Below are 25,897 nucleotides of genomic sequence, written 5' to 3'. Positions count from 1 at the left end.
ATTTTAACAGTTTATTGGTTAACCAGCTCTAGCGGTTCCAGTTAATCGGTTTTTACCGGTTAAACGGTTCGGTTTTCAGTTTCCTCATTTTTCTAACGGTTTAAACGGTAAACCGGTAATAATTTAATTATATATTTTTATATTTATTAATTTGTATTAGTTATTTTATAAATAATTTTTATAGAATAATTTTTAAAAAATATTTATAATCTATATAAAATTTTACAAAAATAAATTAAAAACAAATTGAAATAATTTCGTTAAAATATGTAAAATTGTTTTTATGAATTATAAATTAACAAAATCAAAATAGTTAAACAAGTTAAAATTTGATGTCTTCAAAGTTCAACCTTCACTTTATGTTTCAACTTTCTCTTAAAATTATAAATTATAATTTACCGATTTTACTTACCGTTCTATCGGTGGAGAAAAGAATTATATCATATTCGCATATACTTAGTTGATTAAAGACTAATCGACATAATGAATTTGAATTTTCTCAAGGAACATATAAAACCTAACAGAATAGCTATAAAATATATTATATTGTTACAATAAAATTATATATTATAACATATTCCTAAATATATCAATAAAGTATATTATTATAATATAATATATTTATATTATATTATAATAATAATATACTATATTATAATAGAGACAAAAAAAAATGAAGAATAGTATAATAGGAGAGTGCAAACAATAATTTAAAAAAAATTATTTTATAAATTTATTAATTAATTAAAAAATTTGAATTATCGATTCCTGGTTAAACCCTATTAACCGACCAGAACCGACCAAAACCGGTAGAACCAGAACCGGTAAAACCGATACCATTAACGACCGGTTAACCGGTTTATAAAATAAAAACCAAAACCGGTATTAACCGTAACCGTTTAAATAATTAACCGACCGGTTAAACACCCCTAATTATTAATCTATTAAGTGAAAAAAATTGAAAATTCTACATTTCAAAATTTAACAAATAAGAACTACTGATATTAAGTAAATTTACTCGAATGATCTTAATGACTTCCAACAAAGAAAATAATTACTAATAAGATGTAAAAAAAAATTTTATGGCTGTCCCAGCAAGGACAGCGAGAATGACCAACAAAGAAAATAATTACTAATAAGATGTAAAAAAAAATTATATGAAAATTGAAATTAACAAGATTGTTAAAAGTGATGAATTTGAATATATATATATATATATTGAAAAAATATGTAAAGTAAAATTGCATATACTTAAAAATATTTCAATCTTGTTTTTAATAGTCATCTTACATAGTTCTTCGACACATTCAAAACCGGTGGTTACAAAACCATTAAGCTTTATATCCTAAATTAAGGACACTCAGCACTTGAGTAAAGAAATCAAGTTCAAAAAAGTTTTTTAATACTGAACCAAACAAGCTCTAAATTATGTTACAAACATTTTTAAATCTATAGAGGTATAAAAAAATCTCTAAATTCATTTCCCGCACATTTTCATCAAATCATCTCCTTCTTTCATTTCTCTCTAATAAAAATCGTCTCCAAACTCAAAACCTAAATTTATTCAATCGATGAACTCAAATCTCTATAAACTTTTTCAACAATAGTTAAACATAAAACTTTTTTTATTGATAACAAACATTTTAAAATAACATAACATGAAACCTTAAAAGGTTCATTATCAATAAAGAAAATCTTAATCATAACAATTGCTAAAAAAACTACGAAAGACTTGGAGTTCACACAATAAATATATATAAGGTTTTAAAAAATGGGTGATTTTCGTCGAAGAAAAATGAATGGAGGAGATAATTTGACAACAATGGGCCGAAAACAAACCAGGACGAAACATAAAACAGAAAACAACCCACATAGTCAGATGAGTATTGTAGTAATCATGAAGTTCATACTGAAAATACTATTTTCATTCATCATAGGTAACAAAAACATAAACCCAACTTCATAAAAAATCTACAAGCTTTCAAAAGAAGGATTAATGGGTACACCTTTAATTTAAAGCAAAGGTGGAAGATACTCTAATTTCAGAATCGATTAAGCTTGTTCAGACTATTTAAATAAAAATTCTAAAGCTCAAGATCAAAATTCATTGAATCATGGAGATACATTGAAGAAATTAGGAAATTGGCCTCAGAGAGAAAATTAATCTATCAACATGTGTAAATTCAGACATATGCTTGTCAATTAAATGAAATTTATCATAGGCCATAATATCTTCAACAATGAGAAAACAATAAAACAAGATGTGAAATAGAACAAAAATATTTGACAATGTGAAATAGGACTCAGTTAATAGAAGGAATTTCGTCAAGGCAAATTTGCCATTACGACGAACGAGACCTATATTGATTATTCATCACAGTCCCACCTTCACAAAAATAGTAAATTCATAAAATTTTCAAACCATAAAACATCAAAATAGACTAACATTATTAAAACAAAGAACACACCTTGGTCATCAAATGGTAGGCGAAATCAGAAAATGAACTTACTTATTCATCAGTGGATAGTTTGATAAGGTTTAACATGATTCTAAGATCATGGTTTTCCAGTTCTCTTCTCTAGAATTTGTGTTCTTGGGTAGTTGAAGTTCAATAGAAGAAAACAATGTTAAAAGAGACAAAGAACCAACTTTAAACAGAAGAATGGGTCATCAGATAGGAGCGAAAGACTATTTGAGATTAAATTAATCATAAAGATTTTTTCATCTGAACTATGCATTTACAATCATCATTTGACCCATCAACATAAATCTCTTTGAAACAGTAAAAAAATCAAATTTAAAATATAGAAATGTAATCCAGTTACATTGGAGCAGATCTCTATTGCTATATCAAGAGATTACTCAAGCAGAATGGAATCTTGCTATGCGCACAAATAAAATCTTAAAAATCATTTTCCTAAGAATATCTTCAAGAAGAACTATGTGCAAAATCATCATCCAATCCACAAGTAACAATCCAAATGAAAACCAATAACAAAATTACAGAAAGCAGAAAACAATCAAGAGACTCAGAAGGAAGGCAGTATTGTAGTAATCATGAAGTTCATACTGTAAATACTATTTTCAATCATCATAGTCTTCAAAGTAAATAAATAAATAGCCTCATAGAGAAGATTAATTTATCAACAAATGTAAATTCAGACATATGCTTGTCAATTAAATAGATTTAATCATCGGCCATACATAGCTAATAAACAAAACAAAAAAAAGATAGATCTGAAATGGGACTCAGTTTATGGGTGGTGATATATCAGAATTGTCGTCAAGGCGAAGCCATTACGACGAACGAGACCAATTATGTAATCGTCATAGTCCCAACTTCATAAAAAAAATCTACAACCTTTCAAAGGATTAAAATGAACAGCTTAATTTAAAACAAAGGGGGGAGACGCCCTAATTAAAGATCAAAATTTATTGAATCAAGCAAAAAGATCGTGAGAAGATGATCTCTCTACTATTATCGATCGTGTGCGTATTTGGAGATCAGGTATAGCGTGATTATATAGGGAGCTCAAGATTAGGGTTTTCACCTTCTTTTTGCTAGGGTTTGTTTTCTTGGCTACTTCGGAATTGTCGGGTTTAACGGGCAAATTTTCGGGTTTAAAATCCCAACCGGACCCGAGGTTGTTCCAAAAAATAGGTACTTCATTTATTTTAATTATTTTTACTCATTTAATTAATTTAATATATTTTTAAACATGTTTATATTTTTTTAACATGTTTTTATTAGTTAAACATAAGTTAATCTATTTAATAAAATTTTAACTTTTTAATTTAATTTTAAAATATTTAATAATACATAAAAACAAATCCATTTATATTAAATTTTAAAAATTATTTAATAAAAATTTAAAATATTATATTTATTAAAATAAAACAAACCGTCCTAAATTATAACATGTAAAAATAAATAATATTTATAAGAAAAACAAATCTTATTATTAACATTATTTTTTTTTTGGAATTCAATCTAGTAGTGGTTGGAACAACTTACAAAATTCAACCACTTCACCTACTTCATTGTCCCAACCTTTTCTCATAGGTTTCATGTTTTTTATTGATTGGTTAATATGCCTAACAAAAAGAAGACTATAGTCTCATCTCTTAATTACTTGATCAAAACGGTGCAATCGATTGAAGACCGCACACTTAATGTCTAGATTGAGATCGAGATTAAGCTCCAAGCCATGACGTCTGAAATAAGATCCTCTGAATGCGACATCAAGGTCTTGTATGTAAATTTCTTAGTCGGACTTAATACATCTCTTCTCTTTAGGTTTCGAGTTGTTTTTGGACTTTTTAAGTTTAAAATTACTAAGCTAGTCAATCAACTATATAGCTTCTTTACTTTAGAATTGAGTTTTCTATCGGTTTTGCTAATGTGCCACTCCATGCAATGATTTTTTAACGTTATGGAAGTCGTGTAAAATAAGAGTAGTACCAACAGTAGCACCTGAAACTTTAATAATAAAAAATGGAAAATTGGTTATGGAGATTTTGCGCAGTATGAAATTAATACACACTGGATTCCCAATAGTAAGTTTGATCTTTAATCCTTCTCTCTAGTTAATTCCATTCTAGAGATAGAACCGATCTTGGACTTAATATTATGTGGTATGCCGCCCTATTAGAAACAGAGCTAGCAGGACAAGAGAATGTAGGTTTGCTGAGGTGCTTACTTCGCTATCCAAGCGGGATGAAACTTTGCTTTAGTTTCTAGATAAGCATCTAGGACTATATATAGTATTAGTTTTTCGTCTCTTGTGGCGCAACGCCATTGAATGTTACAAACTACGCTGGTAGAGAAAATATGATACGAACATATGAAATGAAATGTCTTCGGGAAGAATCAGATCGGAATGACAAAAGAATTAATGATTTAGAGTCTCATTTTTGTTTGTGTGAGTTCTAGCTACGCAAAGGGTTGACATGTCGACTGGTAAAAAAGTATATGGTACCGAAGCGGAAGGCTCGTAGGCGTTACTATTCCAATGACTAGTCTAATCTCTTTTCTTTCCTCCTAAATAAATTGATGATTATAGGACTTCCAAAAGTGACTGTTTTAAGTCTAGCTTTTTACTTAAGACCTTATTTTTTATAGCCCAGCTAATGAAATATAGTGGATATGAATGTTCTGATTTCGGGTCTCCGATAAGACTGAAATAAGGTTTGTGTCATTTTCCATATAGGTGGAACCCGCTATAAACTAACAATAACGAGTGACAAATAAGCGATAAAACATCAGACAATTTCTTGTCTTATACTATATTATAATGAGTATAGGTTTACAGCCTAAGGTTATTCAATTGAATCTATTTGTCAATGGACGTTCAACAAGCAGTCTCACGATGGGGCACTCATGCTCGGAAGTTATCACTGTATATTGGAGCACGTCGGAAGGTAGAGGGGGAAGTAGGGGAAAACTAGGCGATATCTATCAGCAACAAATTCTCATACAAATAAAGGCGCCTATCAAAAAGATACTCCGAAGGCTTCGGGATCGAGGTATCATTAGCCGAATCGGACCTTGGCCAATTCATGGGGCCTACTTGACGAACGGCAGCGATAAATCATAAATTGGTCAAGGGGCGTAAGAAAGCTTTGCTTTTTCATATTCACTTGGGGCGGGTCACTCTCCTGTATAAGTAGTTTGGTCATCATCTGGCACAAGGCTTGTCTAAGCTCCTTTTATCAAAAAGTCAAGTGTATCGAGATTGTGATGCAGCGTGCGTGGCTAGGATGAATCTTTATCAAGATTCGTTGATTCTTACGAATACCGAAAGTCGATAGATATTGAGGAAACCTCGTTTTCTGATTAATAATCTTCTTTTTTTTCCTTACAATGGAATACCTTCAGGGTATTTATAGGACTTACACGTATTAAATTAGGAATTACGTCTAATTACAATTTAATTACACTAATTTAGGATATTCCTTCCATAACAAGAATATCCCTACTTAATTTAGAATATCCCTTGTAATCTCTTCCTTAATTAGAATATATATTATAATCCTTTCCTTGATTAGAATATATCTTCCAATCCCTTCCTTAATTAGATTATCTTCCAATCTCTTCGACTCGCACCGCATCATTCCCCCCAGGGTAGAAAAGATTCGTCCTCGAATCTGGAACCGCATCATCCTCATCAGAAGAAGACTCACCCACAAAAGGAACAAGATGCTTCACATTGAACACATCAGAGGTACGCACATGGCTGGGAAGGCGTAAACGATAAGCATTGGGGTTGATCTTCTCCACAATCTCAACAGGACCAATCTTCTTAGCAGCAAGCTTGCTATATTCATGAGCTGGAAAACGATCCTTAGTCAGAATAGCCCACACAAAGTCACCAACTTCAAAATCAACAGCACGCCTTCTCGAATCAGCCTTCTCCTTGTACTTGGCAGTAGCAGCAACCAAACGGTCATGAGTGGTCTGATGAACCTGAGCCAACTGACCAACAAAATCCGCAGCAGTGGAATGAGGACGCACCTTGCTGGGCAGCGCTAACAAATCAAGAGGAGCACGCGGAGACAGCCCGTAAATCACATGGAAAGGACTGAAACCAGTGGAGCGATTAACAGCATGATTGTGAGCAAACTTCCCAATGAAAGGGCGAAGAGCCTGGTTCATCATACGCATAAAGGTGCTAGGAGCATTCGACAGACCACACGGCATAACCAGCCACTCATATAAGCCCTCACGAGTCTTAAAGGCAGTCTTCCACTCATCACCCATGCGAATACGAATCTGATGGTATCCACTCTTGAGATCCAGTTTGCTAAACACAGAAGCACCACCCAACTGATCCAACAAGTCATCCAACCGGGGAATAGGAAACCGATAACGCACTGTAATCTTGTTGATAGCACGACTATCAATGCACATACGCCAAGACCCATCCTTTTTTGGGGAAAGAAAGGCCGGGACAGCACAGGGACTAAGGCTCTCTCGAATGTGTCCCTTAGCCAGCAAGTCCTCCACCTGTCTACGCAACTCTTCATGTTCTATGGGACTCATGCGGTAATGAGGACGGTTGGGTAGGGCAGCACCTGGAACCAAGTCAATGTGATGCTGGATATCACGCAAAGGAGGCAAGGCACAAGGCAGATTCTCAGGAAAAACATCTGCAAACTCCTGTAACAGCGGCTGCACTGGAATAGGCACCTCAGAACTAGCACCACAGGTAATCAGCGAACAAAATGGAGCAAACACCATGCCCGATTCGACCATGGCGGTCTGAAAAGGACCCCGAGACAACAAGGTGGTAGGGGGGGACGCATGATGAGTGGGGGCAGCACCCTTCTTGGGCTGATTTGGCATCAACACAATCTTGGTACCATGAAATAAGAACGTGTAGGTATTAGCACGCCCATCATGTATAACAGAATGATCAAACTGCCAAGGGCGACCAAGTAAAAGGTGACAAGCATCCATAGGAACCACATCACAATATACAGCATCACGATAATGGGAACCAATGGAAAAATTAACAAGTACGCGCTTGGAAACTGTAACATCCGTACCTTGACTCAGCCAGGACAGACGATAAGGCTTGGGGTGAGGTTCAGTGGACAGACCCAGCTTCGAAACTGCAACCTCAGAAATCACATTCTCACAACTCCCAGCATCAATGATGAAGGTGCAAACTTTGCCACCGATGGTACAAGTGGAATGGAACAGATTATTGCGTAACCACTCGTTGTCAGGAGCACGAGGGGTTAAACATGATCGACGAATCACCAACAGGGGGTCAACATCACCAGAAACATACTCCTCCGCTGCCTCATCATCATAAACATCATACACTGGGGCTGAATCTGAAGGAAGAGCAGAGTCAGGATCATCCACCTCAGTAAAAAGACCACGATTGGTGGACTTTGGGTTGCGACACTCTGCTTGGCGATGACCAACTTCACCACAATTGAAACAACGCAAGCCACCGGGACGTCCCTGTGGGGGGGCTGTAGTGCCGCGAGGGGGAGCTGGGGTGGGATGGGCCGACTGGGAAGAAGAACCAATGCCACTAGTGGGGACAACCTGTTTTCCAAAGCTACCCGAATCGCGCCTAGCTAGCTGTTTCTCAGCCTGTGAAGCACGCTGATGTGCCTCAGAAACAGTCAAGGGATCAAACATATTCAAAATATCCTGCAACTGGAGGCGAAGGCCACCAATATAGCGAGAAACCAACTGGAGAGGGGACTCAGACAGGTCAACACGAGCCACAAAGGTGTAAAACTCAGTGGAATAGTCATCCACGGAACGAGAACCCTGACGAAGATTCTGGAACCGCTGGTACAGGTTACGTTCGTGGCTAGGATGAATCTTTATCAAGATTCGTTGATTCTTACGAATACCGAAAGTCGATAGATATTGAGGAAACCTCGTTTTCTGATTAATAATCTTCTTTTTTTTCCTTACAATGGAATACCTTCAGGGTATTTATAGGACTTACACGTATTAAATTAGGAATTACGTCTAATTACAATTTAATTACACTAATTTAGGATATTCCTTCCATAACAAGAATATCCCTACTTAATTTAGAATATCCCTTGTAATCTCTTCCTTAATTAGAATATATATTATAATCCTTTCCTTGATTAGAATATATCTTCCAATCCCTTCCTTAATTAGATTATCTTCCAATCTCTTCGACTCGCACCGCATCAGATTGTCATTTCAGAAGTGAGATGATTTCGTTGCCCCAAGCCAGATCTACTCATTTATTCGAATGCTCACTGGTGGGAAGGGATCGTATGAAGCCCATATATTGTACTCTTTTACGCATGTTGAATTCCTTATTTAGAAGGCGCACAAATCGATGTTGTAGTTCTTTTAGCTCTCTCGGTAAAGGAAGCTTTGTTCTTCAAGGGTCTAACCTAGAGCATCTCAAGTTTGAAGATCTCGACCAAAGTTCGAGGAAGGAAGGCCCTTGATTGCCTCGGTCATGCTTTCAGTTTCTAGACCTTCAATAAAAGTCGTCCAACTAATGCTTTTTTTGCGCAAACTATTTAAAACAATAGTTTGAGTTTGAGATCTAGATCTATATTCGAATTCGTCATTATCATTGGTTTTGAAGGAATGATTAATTTTGGGGACATGTTGGGAGAGGTCTTGGGCCGTTTTCAGTCGACAATAGCTAAACTCAGACTGCAGCTTCCGGTGCTAATCATCTTGCCTCGTAGGTGAACTGTGAATGGAGCTAGCCCAAGGCAAGTCCACATATTGGCCTTAGAAAGTTATTTCCTATTGCACTAATCAAAGTAGCTTAGGTTGACCTTCCAATACATTTCTTTCGTTCTTGTATTACCGCTCATCTGCATACGGGGCTTTTTTACGGTAATTACTACAGACAAGACGACAATTGTACAATATAAAGATGTGAATTTGTCATGTTTGTATTACACGGTCTAACCAACTCGCTCTTGTCTAGTAGGCCAACAAAAGTTTCTATTTTATGTATTGCAACTGTCTCTATCTACTCTCTCTTAGATTTCTTCTTGGCCTCACTCTTGTTTTGCAAAGATGGGTCATAGCCTGGGATTGACTGAGAGTCCTAGATATTCAATATCATGGCTCTTTAAGACCTATCTTATTCAGTTAAAAACAATCTCTTAAACCCTATTCATCTATTATTGAAGATGGAATACTTGATGCTATTGAAATACTAGCCAACAATTAAAATGACAAATACATCAAATTAAAAATGATAAATAAACCAAAATAAAATCAGTATGAAATCTAAGAACAAAACTTCTTTGCATGTGGAGCACGATTAGACCGTCGAGAGAAACATAAGTGACTTCCAACCAAGAAATAGAAAAACGAAAGAAAAAGGGAAAACAAACTAGTCAAATATTATTTGAGGTGAGATGTTAAATAAAAAATATATATATGTAAAATATAATCACAATATTATAACATTGTAATAATAATATCATTATTATATTAGTTTCTTTAACATATATAATTCAATATAACATTCAATACAATCTCTCTATCTTTTAACAAATACATTTGATAAAGAGATTGAGAATGCCACATTACTCATATTGATTTTCTAATAATTGACTTGGATATGGAAAACACTAGTAGTTGAATTCAATAGTGTTGTCCGAATAGGATGAGGAGTAACACGAGTAGTTAGATTCATTGGGACTGTCTGAAGAGGTGAAGAAACACGATGAGCGAGAATCAACGGTCTTTTCTAAGGAGGAATACAAGTAGTTTAATTCGATAGGTCTTCTGAGGAGGATAAAAAATAATAAGTAATGAGATTCGATAGTGTTTTCCGAGAAGAAACATGGGCAGTTGGTTCGATAGGGTTGTCCTAGAAGAAGGAGGATAAACATAAAGAGCAAGATTCGATAGTGTTGTCCGAGACTTAACACGAACTATTTGATTCAATGGAGTAGTCCGAAGAGGATGAGGAATATTGTGGCAGTCGTTTACCTTATATTATTTTATAAGGTATTTTTGATTTAATGGATAGTGTTCCATAAATTAATAGATTTTTTAAACTTTTAATTGAATAAAAATAAACAAATTTGATTTAACCAAAAAAAATATTTGAGCTATAAATATTTAATTTGTAATTTATTTAAAATCAATATATAAATATTATGTCTAAAAACAAAACAAAAGAATATATGCCCAATTAAATTCAATATGCCCAATTAAAACAAAGTTCCAATATATTTAAAAATAAGATACAATTTTGATCCCACTTCACAAAATTAGTTAATTTTAACTTTGTTTATTATTTCTTATATATAATCAATTTTAACTTTATTTATTTATTTCTTGTATATAAGGTAAACTAATATACATAAAAGATAATATAATATTTTCATATTCTAGAGATTATAGTTTCTTACAAAGTATCATAGTCATATTCTCTTCTCCGATCACGTCAAATAATCAACTTCTATCTTTCCAATGACAAAATCGAAAGATGTTTCGTCGTCTCTTCCTACTTCTTCTCCCACTACGCTAGTGTTATATGGTCCTAACGGCCCTAACTCCTATGTTCTTCCTTCAAAAGAAGAATATAATATTACTCCATATTCACCGCTCATTCTCAAAAACCCATAAAATCAGTTGTGCAATTCATGGACGTCTAATGAATCATTCATAACATGTTATAAACTGAATGGTAAGAATTACATGGTATAGACGAATTCAATCCGAATTTTGATTTATGGTAAATGAAATAAGCGTTTAATTTAATACTTTGTTCTAACCCCACGAACTCAAAGTTTGAGGCTTTGAACAAAGACAATCACCAAGTCATGTCTTTGATTTTCAATTCTATGAACACAAACTTTGAAGAAAATTGCAACAATCACACTTTTACTAAATCAATTTGTGACACGATTAAAATTTAAAACCCAATAATCTTGTGTTTTTAACATTTCTAAAATAAATTTGAAGTTACATTGAATGAAATTGAGAATGTAGAGAATAAGAGATGATAAATTCTAAGAAATTAGATTGTTACTGTAAACGAAAGATTATAATTAATACTTAATAATGACTCTTCAGTTTACATTTAATGACTCTTTAGTTTACAAGATAAAACTAAAAGTCTTTTGAGAAAAACTCAAAAATCATTTTAGAGACGAGTGATTGATCTCTTTAATTATCCTTGAATATTGGTAATATGTTTAGAGACGAGTGATTGATCTCTTTAATTATCCTTGAATATTGGTGATATGTTAGTCTTTAATACCTTCCCTCAAAAACAAATCTTTAATTATCCTTGAATATTGGTGATATGTTAGTCTTTAATACCTTCCCTCAAAAATAAAATAGTTTGAGTCTAGTCCGTGATTGATCTTTAATTATCCTTGAATATTGGTGATATGTTAGCCTTTAATACCTTCCCTCAAAAACAAAATAGTTTGAGTCTAGTCCTTCGGTGATAGCCTTTAATATTTTCCCTCAAAAACAAAATAATTTGAGTCTAATCCTTTGGTGATGTGATGATATTAACCAATTGATTATTAATAAATATTTATTTGATGATAGGAGATTTCAGGGAGACTAAGTAATAATTTGGGATGAATATAGGACCATGGGAATTTTCAATAGGTAATTATTTGGATTAATCGTAATGATTTCATGTTACATGATACCTAAGTCTAATAAAAACCTATAAAATTTCCATACAATAGACTTAAACTATGTAATAATCCTTCAATACAATCGATATTAAGTAATTGAAGGCACTTTAAATCAACCGAATAGTAAAAAACAATTAGATGTGAGTGGATTTTCAAAGTAAAACACAATTATATTGGTTCAGTTGTTAAAAGCTCTTTTAATAGTACAAGATTTCTCAGTCAAATGGTATTAATTTTACGATTTAATTAAATGGCTAAACTAAATACAAGTGATGATTAAATAATTACTAAATTTGAAAAAAAAAAGTAGTAGTTAATACAAACGATCTTAAAGAAATAAGATCTATTCTAATAAAACATTTACGTTAACAAAGAACAAAGATAAGTGTGAATATTATATAAATTATGGTGGACATAAGTAAATTTCAATTACTTTGTTCATTATTTTATTTATATTTTTCTTATAATATAGACTAATATAAATAAAAGATAATATTATTATTATTAATTATTCTCAATATTAAAGTTTTTTAATAACATTTTTTATTTAAAATGTTTTTAATAAAATATTTTTAATGAGATACTGGGTTTGTAAAATTAGATTTTCATTGTCACTTCAAATTTATTCATTAGTTTTGTTTAATTTAAAATTATTTCATCTGGGTAACACTAATGTGTTTCTTATTTTTTATAAGAATAAAATATTGATTTTATTAATTTAAAAAAGAAAAAATAATATATAAGAGGACAAATTAAAAGTACAGAGATCCCAATAATTTAAAAATTAAATCTATAAACATATATATCATGGGTAATATGAGCTATCTTTAAATTATGCATTCAAATTAAATAATTAAGTATTTAGATATATTCATTAATTTGAGACGGATAATAATTTTTTCTTAAACTATAGCAAGATATTTATAATAATTGTAATTTAAGTCAAAAATAGTATTTACAACCATCCAGATTACAGATAATTCCTAAGCAATCAAAATCATCATTTTCTACAAAACATTTGTAAAATAGTATTTACAAACATCCAAATTACAGATAATTCCTAAGCAATCAAAATCATCTTTTTCTACAAAACATTTGTCGGTAACCACATTGATCCATCATCAACAGTAAGAGTTGTTTGAACAACGTTGATGATTCAAGTACCCTAGAATCAGCTTGAAGTCTTCTTGATCTGAAGATACTTATCAATAAATATAATATGAAAGAGATGATCAATCTACAATAAAAATGAAATAAAAAGTGAAATAAATCAAACAATGAAAATGGGTCATCAGATAGGAGCGAAAGACTATTTGAAATTAATTAATCATAAAGATTATTTCATCTGAACTATGCATTTACAATCATCACATGACCCATTATCATCTATCTATTTGAAAATGTAATCCAGTTACATTGGAGCAAATCTCTATTGCTAAATCAAGAGATTACTCAAGCAGAAAGGAATCTAGTTATACGCACAAATAAAATCTTCAAAATCATTATCTCAAGATTAAACTCAAGAAGATCTTCAAGAAGAACTATGTGCAAACCCATCATTGAATTGAAAAACCCAAAAACAAAATGAAGAAAAGAATCAAATAGACTCAGAAGGAAGGCAGTATTGTAGTAATCATAAAGTTCATACTGTAAATACTATTTTCAATCATCATAGTCTTCAAAGTAAATAAATAAATAGCCTCATAGAGAAGATTAATTTATCAACAAATGTAATTCAGACATATGCTTGTCAATTAAATAGATTTAATCATCGGCCATACATAGCTAATAAACAAAACAAAAAAAAGATAGATCTGAGATTGGGACTCAGTTTATGGGTGGTGATATATCAGAATTGTCGTCAAGGCGAAGCCATTACGACGAACGAGACCAATTATGTAATCGTCATAGTCCCAAGATCGCAAATAAGAAAATAAGATAAACCCTAATCTAAGAAACTATAAACGATGAGAAATCAGATGCAAGAGAAGTTCTTCTTTGATATTGTAGATATGTATGTATTTTCGTGCTTATATATAGAAAGAGAGAGTCAAGATTAGGGTTTTCACTCCCCTTTGGGCCTTTTTTATCTGTAATTATTTTGCATTGTATTTAAAACATTCAAATAATGGGCCCATTTTGAAACAAATATCTGAACTATTCATGTCTTCGTAATATAACGTTGTTGGGCCTTGTTATCTTTAATTATATACAAATTTAAAAATATTCATTTAAAAATAAATATTATTAGTCTAGCTGAATTTGGTTATCAATAAGATTAGTAATAAAATTTCATAATTAATTAAAATTAGGGTGATTTTAAGTTCGCATCTTATCATATTGAGCAATATTAATAACATGTTTAGTAATTCGGATTAAAATCTCTATTCAAAAATACATATTATTTGTATTTGACCCGAACCCGACTCGATTTACATTAACCTAATTAAACTCAAACTCAACTCGATTTAAATAATTTTACGTATATTTATTTCAGATTAAAATAGTATCAACACAAAAATAACAATTAAGATAAATCACATATTTACCTAAACAAAACACCGCAAAATAAAATGAGTGAATAAGTATGAAATGACAAATACAAAATCTTATAAAAGAAAATTATTAACGGATTAACAGGTCTATTTGAGTCATTTCATGTTAATCTGATTTTAATATGTTTATTAATCCGAACTCAAAAATACATTATCCTACCCTTTTTTTTTTCTTTTTGAATCTATTTTCGTGTTGGATTATAAAATAATCAAACTTAAAATAATCATTTATAAATTCATAAAACAAGTAAAAATTTTAAAAATATATATATAATGATAAGATATTATTATTTATATATAATTAATAATATAACTAATCTATACTAACAAACATAATTATAAGCAGTAAACTTGAAGATTGTCAATTAAGAAATCTAAATTAAATAATTTATTTAAACTAGACTCTTTAATATCTTTACAATTGTAGAATTTTAAATATTTGGCTTAAAATTTTAAATATTTTGGTGATGAGTGAATTGTGTTTCATACCATTATTTTATTTAATTGTTAACACAAAATTTCACAAAATAAAATATTTCAAAGGAGACACTTTAACTAAGATCTTTCATTCTAAAGTATATGATCCACTAAGATATAAGTATATTTTTAATCATTAAAAACCCCTATAATGTCCAACCAAATGACTGCATTTCATCTCGATTTTCTAATAGAATATTTTATATAGATAATTGTATTGTATATATTATTAAAACAATCCTCTTTTGTTTATATAACCATGATTAGTTTTTAATAAAAATGTAGACATTAATGGATGCTCTAATATTTTCATTACAACCTGAACAAAACATTCAATTGAATTCCAAAATGAACTCATTAGGTATACCCTTCATAGACAAATATTCTTGAAGAGCTTCAAATTTATTATGTAATAATTTCATAAACTCTAATTTAAAAATAACCATAACATAACATACGTAAGATTCAACATCCACAACTTAATTGACAAAATCGAGCTTTATTTCTAAAAACAATTCCCCATAGTTTATATGATAACACAAAATGTTCTTATTTTTCCGTAGTTCATAACATCTATACACTCTAAACTGATAAAAGTAACACAATTCGTAGTCAATTTGACCTAACAACACATTTTCGACAATGAAGAACACTAACATATTCGTGTTGGTTTATTTAAGTAAAATGAAAGGAAAATTTTAACCTTAAAGATAGGCATGGTGTTGCAAAAGTGTGATATCAATCTCTACCATTGATAAAAGACTATTGTTTAATCCTTGGTTCAATGCTTGTGCCATTTCTGATCAGGTTTTGTAAACTTCCTGATTCAGTTCTGCTCCGCGAAGAACATTTGGTTTCTGTTTTATAAACAAAACAAAAGACGGTTATTATATATATATATAGTAGAAGGGTGTAAAAGAAGATAAGCTAGAGGGTACCTCTAATTTCTCCTAAAGTAACAATCCTGCTAAGACAACAACGAAACTTCGTCAAGACCATCCTTTCTTGCTCTGCATAGACCTCCGATAGCCCTTCCAAATAAGGTATCGTTGAAGAAGCAGGCACGAGATTTTTATCATTTTCATCACACATCAGTGCTAGAGTTTCAGGAGACATAGGACATTCTGTTGATCCCTTCCCACTTTGATGAAAACTGTCTTCTTGTTTAGGCATAATAGGGGAATTATCTGTTTTATCATTCCTTTGATCTGGATAACATTTAGAATCCAAATTCCATTAAAAAAAATATTCAATTCTTACAGATGCACATATTGTGGATGTACCTGATACTGTACTTGCAGTTTCTTTCGAGTGCACCACCAAAACAGAGCAAAGCTCCTTCAAGTCCTCCGGTTGCACTATGCCTGATAATAACGACCTTTAGAGCAATAAATAAATCAGCCATGAAAAACTAAAACCAGATGGAAACCATTAATAGAAAAGAAACTAGATCACCTGTAAGTCAATTTTGAAGGGGTCAATGGTGCAGCATTCCCATTACATGGAAAAGCAACAGAGGATCTCATTTCCTTTTCCTGCCAAAAAAAATCCTCAAACCATCTATAAATAAAGGTTCTAAAAGATTGTTATGGCTAAATATAAGGTGAATTACCTTCTGTTTCAATGCCCTAATACTGTTGAAATATGAATCAAGCTGAATAAATGTATGAAGATTAATGATGCTCATAAGGAATATAACAATATTAAGGTATGAATGAATGATTATGAGAACTAAGGGCTATAATTTCTTTTTAAATCTATACAAGTGTATGTTTGAACTAAGATAATTCAATAATTAATGGGAGCAAGAATAGAAGCAATGAAGAAATATGGAAAGATGTACAAGAATGTGCTATTGTTTAAAGTTGAATATAGAGCAAAGTTACAAAACTCATTAAAAAATGAGTTACTATGAGTCTATGATGCAAGAAATGTGGCATTTATCTTTCAAGATTGATGATTCCTTTTGGTGTGTTTTTAGAAACATTTGATATCGCTAATTTTAATAAAATGATTATCCTTTTATCGAAAAAAAAAGAATCTTTGAATGGATGTTTGTTTCTACCTGTTTAAACTCTTGAAGTGTATGAATGGATGTTTCGTTGGTGCCAAATAACGGTTCCTGGCCCTTTCTTCTCTTGGGTAAGGGAGAATAACTAATGGCACCTGTAATAACATCATTTGCTGCCTGCTGGAGGTATATCGGATTGTTTGCATTTTCACCATGAAAAATAGCTTGTCTTTCTTCATTTCCTTCAAAATTTTTGCAATCCAAGCATTTACAATTCTCAGAACAAAGAATATTAGCTTGGAAGCACTCACAATACTTCTTTAGACACCCAGATTTCTTGCAATGACATCCTTTGTTGTGCTTCCCTAAAATTACAACTTCTCTAGCATCCTCCTAACACAACTTTTTGTCAGTTAGATGTTCAGTCAAACTCAAGAATTCACGAAAAACATTTAAATCGAAGTTCTACATACATTCCTATCGTTATCTCCACGAGGACTACTAGCAATTTTAGGTCTGAATGCATTTGGATTTCGCTCCAAAGTCGATTCAACAGCTTCTCGTCTAGCATGTTCATGTTCATGTTCATCATCATTATGGCAATTTACACAGTTACATCCATCACAATATACCCCAGATGCAAAACACTCACAATACCTGAACAATACACAATACACAATCTGAATTAAATGATCCACAAAAAGACTGTCATAAGAGATAAATGGTCAAAGAATTAATTACAGCTTTAAACATTTTGAATGTTTGCAGTTGCATTGTTTTTGCTTCTTTGGAGTAACATATCTTGATTCTGCATTAGGTCTCCTTAGTCTTCTAGGGGATTCTAGTTTTCTGAGTAGAAAAAACAAAACATTTCTTAAGAATGACTTATCAATCAATAAGCATAAAACAAATATCAAATTACAGAATATGATTTGCCCTAGGGAGATTTCAGAGATTTACATAGGTCGATTGAAAGGATATGGCGTCTGCGATTGCATCTGCTTCTGCTTCTGCCGCGATCGTGGCGAGGTTGCCGGAGTGAATACGGAAGTAGTAAAATCCAGCTGCCTGGCAAGCTTCTTTGGTGGAAATTCCGTCTCAGGTCGATTCTTCCTTTGAAGAAGAGACTTCTCCATCAACAGTTAGAGAATTAGAAGATGGATAAACTGATTTCTTTCAAATATCCTCTCAAATACAATAACTTACAAATATTTTCAAACTGAATGACGATTTCAAATCCAATCTCTTCCATTCCACAGGTGAATTAGTGTCGATAAGTTAACTAATTTGGACACAATTCATGGACGTTGGATCTGTTGATTGTTACGTATACATGCATAAATATTCGTGAGGAACTAGGCACGGAAAGAGAGGAAGGAAATGTGAGAGTTTCTTCAGATTTAGAGAGAGAGATGAAGACTGGTTTGAAAAGCGATATGCTTCGAGTTCAGTTTTTTGAGGTTTTTTGAAATTGAATTGTATAATACTAAATTGGATGATGCTTAATTTATATTTGTATCCAATGGATCATATTCATAGAGAGACTAAAAGTTGTTTAATGATCGTCAGATTATTTATTCAACACTATCACGTTTGTTGAGTTTTCTCAATCAAATAGCGCCATTAATTGGTGTTAATAGAATGTGTTATTTCGACCAACTCTAATCATTTAAATTATAACATCATTCAAACTTCAAACATACTAAGTTAGCACCATGTCAAGAATTAACTTAAAAAATCAAAATATTACCGAATCTATTCCAACTGAAAACGTCTTAGGTTGAATTAAAAACATGCATGCGAGCGGGGTATAGTGTTAATTCTCCTTAATTTAAAAATAAAATAAAACTTATATCTGAAATAAATTAAAAGTCATAAAAAAAATTAAAATACCATATTTTCTTAATAGGTCAGATAACTTTTTCGCATGAACTGTGTTTCGATTTGAGTTGGTGTTTTGTTCGATACTACGTCCTGTTTAGACGGATCATATTTTTTTATTTAAAATTTTTGTAATCTAAATAATATTTACAATCATTTCTTACTTATGATTCTTATTTTTTCACTAAAGAGTCAATCTATTTATTTGTTTGAAGTTGGAGACTTTATTAGTTGTATCATCATATTATTTAGATAACTTTTTCAATTTTCGTTTTATTATAAATATAAATGATCAATTATTATTGTGTCCAACAAATAATTTTTTTACTACCATTCATAATATTTTTTATGAGATTTTGTTTGATTAGTTGCTCTACTTTATCATTTATTGTTACGAAAATTTTGAGTCACCTTCAAAAATTATAATATTATTGAATACTTTTTGATAAAATTTTAATTTTATAATTTTATAAATTTATTATATTATTTAATATTTATATTGTCATTAAGTTGTATTCATTTTGTTAATACTATTTTGAAGTTTAATTTTTAAATATACATATTCTCATGTAAAAAACTAGAATGAATAGGGGTGAAAAAAATTATTGATATTATAAATATATTGAAAATACCGTACCGCAATAAATCGAAAATATCGATTTATAAGGTATACCGAAAAAATGTAAGGTATAGTACCGATACCGAAATTGTTGGTACGATAGATGTATGAGATTCTTAAAATTTTGATATATCGAGATATACCGAAATAATATTTACAAATTAATATATATATATATATAAATATAATAATTAAATAGATTTGATATAAATTTAATTATAAAAATATAATTTTTGAATAATATCAAAATATAATTATACTGAAATATTATTCAATATATGCAATTTTTACTTTACCGATGAGATTGAAAAAAGATGCAACCAAACTTCGCGTGGTGAAATTTAGTATTTAATCATTTCAATTATTGTCAAAGATATTTTTGCAATCTTATTGTTAACGATTGTTAGTGATTCTGTTTTCAGCTTGAGTGAAATGAAAATGGATACTTTTAAGGAGGTTTGAGTCCTAAAATAGTAGAAACATAGATTTGCACAAATGATTAACTAAAAGGAAAACAATTGAACTTATGAAAATATCCTAAGATGGTGATGAACTTGAATGGTGTAAGAACATTGAAAATAAATAAATAAGTGATTGTTTTATTAATTAAGTCTAAATTAACTAATATTTATTATTAACCTGAATTGTATTATTAATTTATAAAACAATTTTGCACATACAAATATGATTAAAGATTGTTCTGAATTTCACTCTTTCGTCTCCACTTTAGTATAACCTGAAAAGTATTCTTTTTGTTAACTCCATTTTTTTAAACTAAGTTTAATTTTTAACATTAACTAGTTTTTAAAAATATTGGATTTTAAAATGTATATTTTAATTTATGATAAATATATTTTTTTTTTATTTTTTTGTAATGTTTATCAGTAATTATATTAAATTGATTTTTTTTAATTTAATATGTTTTTAGGTATCAAATGTATAATATCGATATTGTATCGAAATTAAGGTATATCAAAATCAAGGTAAGATAAATGTATAAATTTTTTGTATACTGAAATCAAGGTAATGTAAATATGTAAATGTACGAATATATAGATAAAACATTAAACTATAACATTAAACCCACCCTAAAAATGATCTTGTAGTTATTATCTTTTACTCCAACTTAAAAAGAATTCCGTAACATTTAATTTCAATTTTTTTTTAGATGTAACTCTATATTTGAATTATTGATAATTAATATTTTTTCTTAAACATTAGAAAACCTTAATTAATTATTAACCAAACGAACGATGAATAGCCTGAATTCAGTAGAAGACAAAATAACATGGTAACAACGAAAGTCATTAATACTGCTGCTCGAAGCCTAAAAAGGTAACGTCTCTTTCCATCCATAATCTCTCTTTCTCTATTTTGGACGCAAAATTTGGCATCTTCTGTATGAAGAAAGGTCGGTCCATTGAAATTCACACACCTGTAATGCGCATCTTAGTAACTCTCATTTCCTTTATACTTGTAAATTCTCGCCATTTAAATCATCGCGAACTTTCTTGGATCATCAGCAGACAACCACTGGAATGAAATTACCAAACTTTTCATTCTTGTGATCTTCTTTCTTCTCCTCTAAGGTAAACAAGAATCTTTCCCTCAGTCTTTCTGCATCAATATGGTATTCCACGGATGGATCCATTAAACCCACATTCCGTTTAACAAATTTCTTTGTCCGGAGTTGATTTCATGACGTTGTCGTTCGCCATATCATGATTGCTGGTGGCCAAACCCTAGAACAATGCAATTAGAGTGTCTTGTTCAAGTTAGAAAGAGTTCTGGCATTGTTTGCACCAACTCTTATTGAGTTTGATAACCTTTGTACTACATGGAAATATTAATCAAGAGCTTGAGTAAAGCAATTCATAGCTAATTCTGATGTATGGGTTTTGTTTCTCACATGGAATGATTTCTTGAAAACCTGTTTGTAATGCAAAGATGAATGATTATACATTTTAGATTCAATTTTGTTATTGTATTACTTTATCAATGTAGACATGTGTACATTCATATTCAATAATGACCACATATTCTCAATTCGTAGATCCAGAAATACCAAGAGTCTCTACCATTAACAACTTTAAACTGCGTTATGTGGATGAGACTGCGTGAATCTTCGTCTATATGCAAGCGTCTTCCATCAAGGGACGTAGATTCATCTGATGCTGAAGAAAGTTTAGGTAAATGTATGTCTTGTAACATCAGGATTGTCTAATTTTGAATAGTTGAAATGATATAATTGTCTTGATTTTCATATTGTTAGCTCTTATACATAACAATATGGGGCAAGAGAATACAACTCCTAGTTGGAAGCATTCTTTCCCTCATGTCCTTGTTGCAACCATTGTATCCTTTTTGTTTGGATATCACATAGGGTATGTTTTCCAATCTTGAACTTGTTTGTCTCTGTTTTATACACGAGGGAAGAGTTACTAAAATATTTTATGCTAAATTTGTTCAACTACACAGAGTTGTTAACGAACCATTAGAAAGCATCTCAATTGACCTTGGTTTCAGTGGTGATACATTGGCAGAAGGTATTTGTTTGTTCAATTGTGTGCCTTTTCAGAAAATCTAGGAATACTATTAAAAGTTCATAATGTAAACTTCATTGTAGGTCTGGTGGTGAGCATATGCTTAGCTGGTGCGTTTCTTGGATCATTACTTAGTGGTTGGATCGCTGACGGGGTTGGGCGGAAAAAGTCTTTTCAGTTATGTGCAATCCCTTTGGTTATTGGTGCTTCAATAAGGTAATTAACTTATGGATCAATGTTAATGCAGTTTCTGGTTGAGTTTAGTTATGATTAGTATGTGTTGAATCCATTTGTTTTTCTTTCTATCCTTCCCTGTTTTGTCTGTCTTTTGAGGAATCAAACGAGTTAATAAAACTCTTTCCATTTGAGCTACTCTAATGGGTTAATAAGAGAGTTGATCAAATGGATTTTTGTATGTGTGATGTACTGAAATGTGAGTTTTCAGTGCAACAGCAAATAATTTGCCAGGTATGCTACTTGGAAGATTACTAGTTGGATTTGGATTAGGAGTTGGGCCTCCAGTTGCATCTCTTTATATTGCCGAGGTAAGACTTCTCCTCTTGGCCTAAACCCTAAACCTAATTCTTCTGTTCTCTGATTGCTCTAAGCATATATGACAGGTTTCCCCTGCTTTTGTTAGAGGTACATATGGTAGCTTCATTCAGATAGCTACTTGTCTTGGACTTATTGCGGCTTTGCTCATTGGTATCCCTGTCAAGAGAATTGATGGGTGGTTAGAGACTAATTCTAACTTCTAATGATCATTTCACTATTTTTGTTTAGATTTTGGTATTCACGCTTGAATCATGTTTCGGGACAGGTGGCGTCTCTGTTTTTGGGTATCTACAATTCCAGCTATCATACTTGCTCTTTCGGTGATTGTGTGTGCTGAGAGTCCATATTGGCTGTATAAGGTCAGTAGGATTGAAGAGAAAACTTAGACAGTAGTATTGTTGTAGGGTAAAGTTTGTTCGATGAATTGAATTGAATTGAATTGAATGATAAGGTTACAGTTAAGCTTTATATAAATAGAGAATCAGGTTAACCTAATTCAAAGATATTTATCTAAATATATTTGATGGTTATCTTTAACAATAGCGTGGCAGGATTGCTGAAGCCGAAACAGAATTTGAGAGATTGTTAGGAGGATCACATGTCAGCTCGGCAATGACAGAATTGACAAAGTCAGACAGAGGGGATGATTCCGATGCTATAAAGTTCTTGGATCTTCTTTCTGGCCGTTATTCCAGAGGTTCATGAGAACTTTCTAAAGTATTTTCGAACCAGTTACCTCCCCAACCCTCACATGTATTGCGTATTTAATCGTTCATTTTGCAGTGGTTTTTATTGGGTCAATCCTGTTTGCTTTACAACAGCTATCTGGAATAAACGCGGTATTCTACTTCTCATCGACTGTTTTCAGAAGAGCTGGGGTATCGTCAAAACTAGCAAATATCTTCATAGGAATTGCCAACTTCTTAGGTACATGTTCTTTAGTTTATTAACTTATGTTATGTTTGGTTCATTTCTTTGACCTTTATAAATAAATCTATTTCAGGATCCATTATTGCCTTATCTTTGATGGATAAATTGGGGAGAAAGGCCCTCCTTTTGTGGAGCTTCTCTGGAATGGTAAAGTAAAAAACATATCATTTTTTTTTTGAAAATGAAGACATTTAAAGAAAGAAACCAACATCAGAATCCGCATAGTTTAGATTTCACTATTTTATAATTTGACTTCCTTGTGTATTTCGTATACTCAGGCTATGTCAATGGCTGTGCAAGTCATTGCATCGGGTTTGTCTTCATCAGATGTTGCATCTCTTTACTTGTCGGTTGGTGGAATGTTGTCGTAAGTGTTGGTAGAAAATAAACAAATATAACAGTTACTGTTCTTCAGAATTATGGAGCAATGTGATAGATTTCAGAATTATGCAGGTTTGTTCTAACATTTGCTATAGGAGCGGGACCTGTTCCCAGTCTTCTCCTACCAGAGATCTTTCCTAGCCGTATTAGAGCCAAGGCTATGGCGCTTTGTATGTCTGTGCATTGGGTAATATATAATCGAAATCTTTGTTCTTGTATGGTCTTATGTTTTTAGTTTTTTATTTTATGAGAGAATTATTATTGTTTTTCAGGTGGTTAACTTTTTCGTGGGGTTGCTATTCTTGCAATTACTTGATCAACTCGGCCCTCAGCTGCTATACACCATTTTTGGTACCTTCTGTTTGGTGGCAGTGGCTTTCGTGAAGAAAAACGTTATGGAAACTAAAGGAAAGTCTCTTCAAGAGATCGAAATAGCTCTTCTTCCCCAAGACTAAGAAAATTATGTTATTGTTAAGAAAATGAGCACATGTATAGATGATGTTGAGAAGCAATAAAAATCTATATATCTTCTTGGAAAGTGCAGAATGTTCTTCTTCTATACCAATTGTTATAGATTTGCTTCTTCTTTCTTTTCTCCCTATTGTTACATTAGATTGATTAACTTTTGACATTTAGGTATTGTTCATCTGAGCTGAACGAATTCACACAATGTAGTAACTATGTTTGGGCAGGAAAACATTTTTGTTGGTTTATGGTAAACAAAAGGGCTTTGATTTCTATTTTGTTTCATTAATTTATGATTTCACATTAATATTTTTTTACTCTGGAGTTTGGAGTATATTTAATTTTTGGTTAAATTATTATTTGAGATTCGAACTTTGAATTGTCACGTATAAGATTCGAACTATATCCAGATAAATGAATCAAGAAGCTTTGTAGCTTTAATATAAATTAATAAGTTTGTTATTATTTTTAATAGAATGTTTTAAGTAAATTACTCAAGAACTAATTTGGGGTTTTAGGTGATTGATATTTTGTAACTTTCGTAACTGAACGATAATGGATGTGGATAAGTTTCTTTGCTTTCTCTCTACGATTTGTTTTATTGATTAGTCTAACAAAGTCATAGTGATCTTGCTGGATTTGTTCATGGTATCAGACCATGGTTCATATTCTTCTTTAAACTCAAAGGAGAGCGATTCAACCGACAAGAATCAAGAAGTGAAGATTTCAAACCCTAATTTGATTATTAGCTCAGATCAAGAAACAGAGGCTCGATTGAAGAAGAGAATGACGAACAAGAGGAAATACAACACCGATCCACTACTTCAAAATGGAGACATCACAGGTGCAATAATTACTAATTCTATACTAACAAGATCTCATTACTATGAGTGATGTACAAGTATTAGACTAACATTGGAGGCAAAAATGAAACTCAGATTCATCGACGAATCTTGTAAGATGCCACTGAATGTAGATGGAGTAATACAATGGAAGCTAGTGGATGTTACGGTGAGAAACTAGATAATGAACACTATGGATCAAAACTTGAAAATGCATTTCCAGAATGCTGTAACTGCTCAATAACTATGGAAAGATATTCAAAGTACATATGAAGGCAACAACGGACCAAGACGTTTTCAGTTAGGGAAGGATATATCCAATATTCAACAAGGTACTTCTGATATTGTTGAGCATTATTCTAAAGTTAAATTGATTTGGGATGAAACTGCACATTTGAAGCCAGGAAGAAAGTGCAACTGTGATAGATCAGATGTTGTCAATTGTTATGGATGTAAGGTTGTAAATGAAGTAGCGCAAAATGTTGAA

The 25,897-nt window shown here is 31.6% G+C and overlaps 2 protein-coding genes, 4 non-coding genes and 1 pseudogene across 10 annotated transcripts; 1 reads left to right on the top strand and 6 right to left on the bottom strand.

Annotated features, from left to right (window-relative positions):
* Positions 1-2,299: 2,299 nt before the first annotated feature.
* On the bottom strand, positions 2,300-2,383 carry LOC124916870 (annotated as a pseudogene).
* Positions 2,384-2,663: 280 nt separating this feature from the next.
* On the bottom strand, positions 2,664-2,761 carry LOC124916847. The gene has a single exon (XR_007096935.1). It is a non-coding gene; the product is annotated as a small nucleolar RNA snR60/Z15/Z230/Z193/J17 (small nucleolar RNA).
* Positions 2,762-3,246: 485 nt separating this feature from the next.
* LOC124916867 lies at positions 3,247-3,337 on the bottom strand. The gene has a single exon (XR_007096953.1). It is a non-coding gene; the product is annotated as a small nucleolar RNA Z43 (small nucleolar RNA).
* Positions 3,338-13,434: 10,097 nt separating this feature from the next.
* On the bottom strand, positions 13,435-13,531 carry LOC124916857. The gene has a single exon (XR_007096945.1). It is a non-coding gene; the product is annotated as a small nucleolar RNA snR60/Z15/Z230/Z193/J17 (small nucleolar RNA).
* Positions 13,532-13,974: 443 nt separating this feature from the next.
* Positions 13,975-14,065, bottom strand: LOC124916865. Its single transcript, XR_007096951.1, has one exon. It is a non-coding gene; the product is annotated as a small nucleolar RNA Z43 (small nucleolar RNA).
* Positions 14,066-15,665: 1,600 nt separating this feature from the next.
* LOC124916796 (protein tesmin/TSO1-like CXC 5) lies at positions 15,666-18,634 on the bottom strand. Of its 5 annotated transcripts, XM_047457562.1 has the most exons (10): positions 18,401-18,633; positions 18,155-18,321; positions 17,936-18,043; positions 17,668-17,851; positions 17,249-17,587; positions 16,796-16,837; positions 16,639-16,718; positions 16,467-16,561; positions 16,122-16,391; positions 15,666-16,040 (listed from the first exon to the last, which is right to left on the bottom strand). In XM_047457562.1, exons 2-10 carry the CDS (start codon positions 18,190-18,192, stop codon positions 15,946-15,948), a joined length of 1,251 nt encoding a protein of 416 aa, XP_047313518.1. In that variant the 5' UTR covers positions 18,193-18,321; positions 18,401-18,633; the 3' UTR covers positions 15,666-15,945. The 5 variants fall into 5 exon arrangements, with proteins under 5 accessions (XP_047313518.1, XP_047313514.1, XP_047313516.1 ...); XM_047457558.1 differs by having other exon boundaries at positions 18,155-18,634; XM_047457560.1 differs by having other exon boundaries at positions 17,249-17,584; positions 18,155-18,634.
* Positions 18,635-21,094: 2,460 nt separating this feature from the next.
* On the top strand, positions 21,095-24,698 carry LOC124914942 (probable plastidic glucose transporter 2). Its single transcript, XM_047455575.1, has 14 exons — positions 21,095-21,283; positions 21,748-21,883; positions 21,967-22,078; positions 22,173-22,240; positions 22,321-22,453; positions 22,683-22,782; positions 22,858-22,970; positions 23,058-23,151; positions 23,336-23,489; positions 23,576-23,719; positions 23,796-23,869; positions 24,001-24,089; positions 24,176-24,290; positions 24,376-24,698. Exons 2-14 carry the CDS (start codon positions 21,796-21,798, stop codon positions 24,556-24,558), a joined length of 1,467 nt encoding a protein of 488 aa, XP_047311531.1. The 5' UTR covers positions 21,095-21,283; positions 21,748-21,795; the 3' UTR covers positions 24,559-24,698.
* Positions 24,699-25,897: the final 1,199 nt, after the last annotated feature.

The sequence above is a fragment of the Impatiens glandulifera genome, chromosome 9 (assembly GCF_907164915.1).
Source record: "Impatiens glandulifera chromosome 9, dImpGla2.1, whole genome shotgun sequence".
Lineage (NCBI taxonomy): Eukaryota > Viridiplantae > Streptophyta > Magnoliopsida > Ericales > Balsaminaceae > Impatiens > Impatiens glandulifera.
Note: the sequence above shows the minus strand (reverse complement) of the source record. Positions and strands in the feature narration are given on the sequence as shown.

Excerpts from the sequence above, each read along its gene's own strand:
- LOC124916796 (XM_047457558.1), bottom strand. The coding sequence starts at position 18,330 with ATGGAGAAGTCTCTTCTTCAAAGGAAGAATCGACCTGAGACGGAATTT. Across the intron at positions 17,852-17,935 it reads CATTCAAAATGTTTAAAGCT|GTATTGTGAGTGTTTTGCAT; the intron begins GTAATTAATTCT and ends TGTATTGTTCAG. Across the intron at positions 16,562-16,638 it reads CCTTCAAAATTGACTTACAG|GTCGTTATTATCAGGCATAG; the intron begins GTGATCTAGTTT and ends ATTGCTCTAAAG.
- LOC124914942 (XM_047455575.1), top strand. The coding sequence starts at position 21,796 with ATGTGGATGAGACTGCGTGAATCTTCGTCTATATGCAAGCGTCTTCCA. Across the intron at positions 22,971-23,057 it reads GTCAAGAGAATTGATGGGTG|GTGGCGTCTCTGTTTTTGGG; the intron begins GTTAGAGACTAA and ends GTTTCGGGACAG. Across the intron at positions 23,490-23,575 it reads TTCTGGCCGTTATTCCAGAG|TGGTTTTTATTGGGTCAATC; the intron begins GTTCATGAGAAC and ends TTCATTTTGCAG.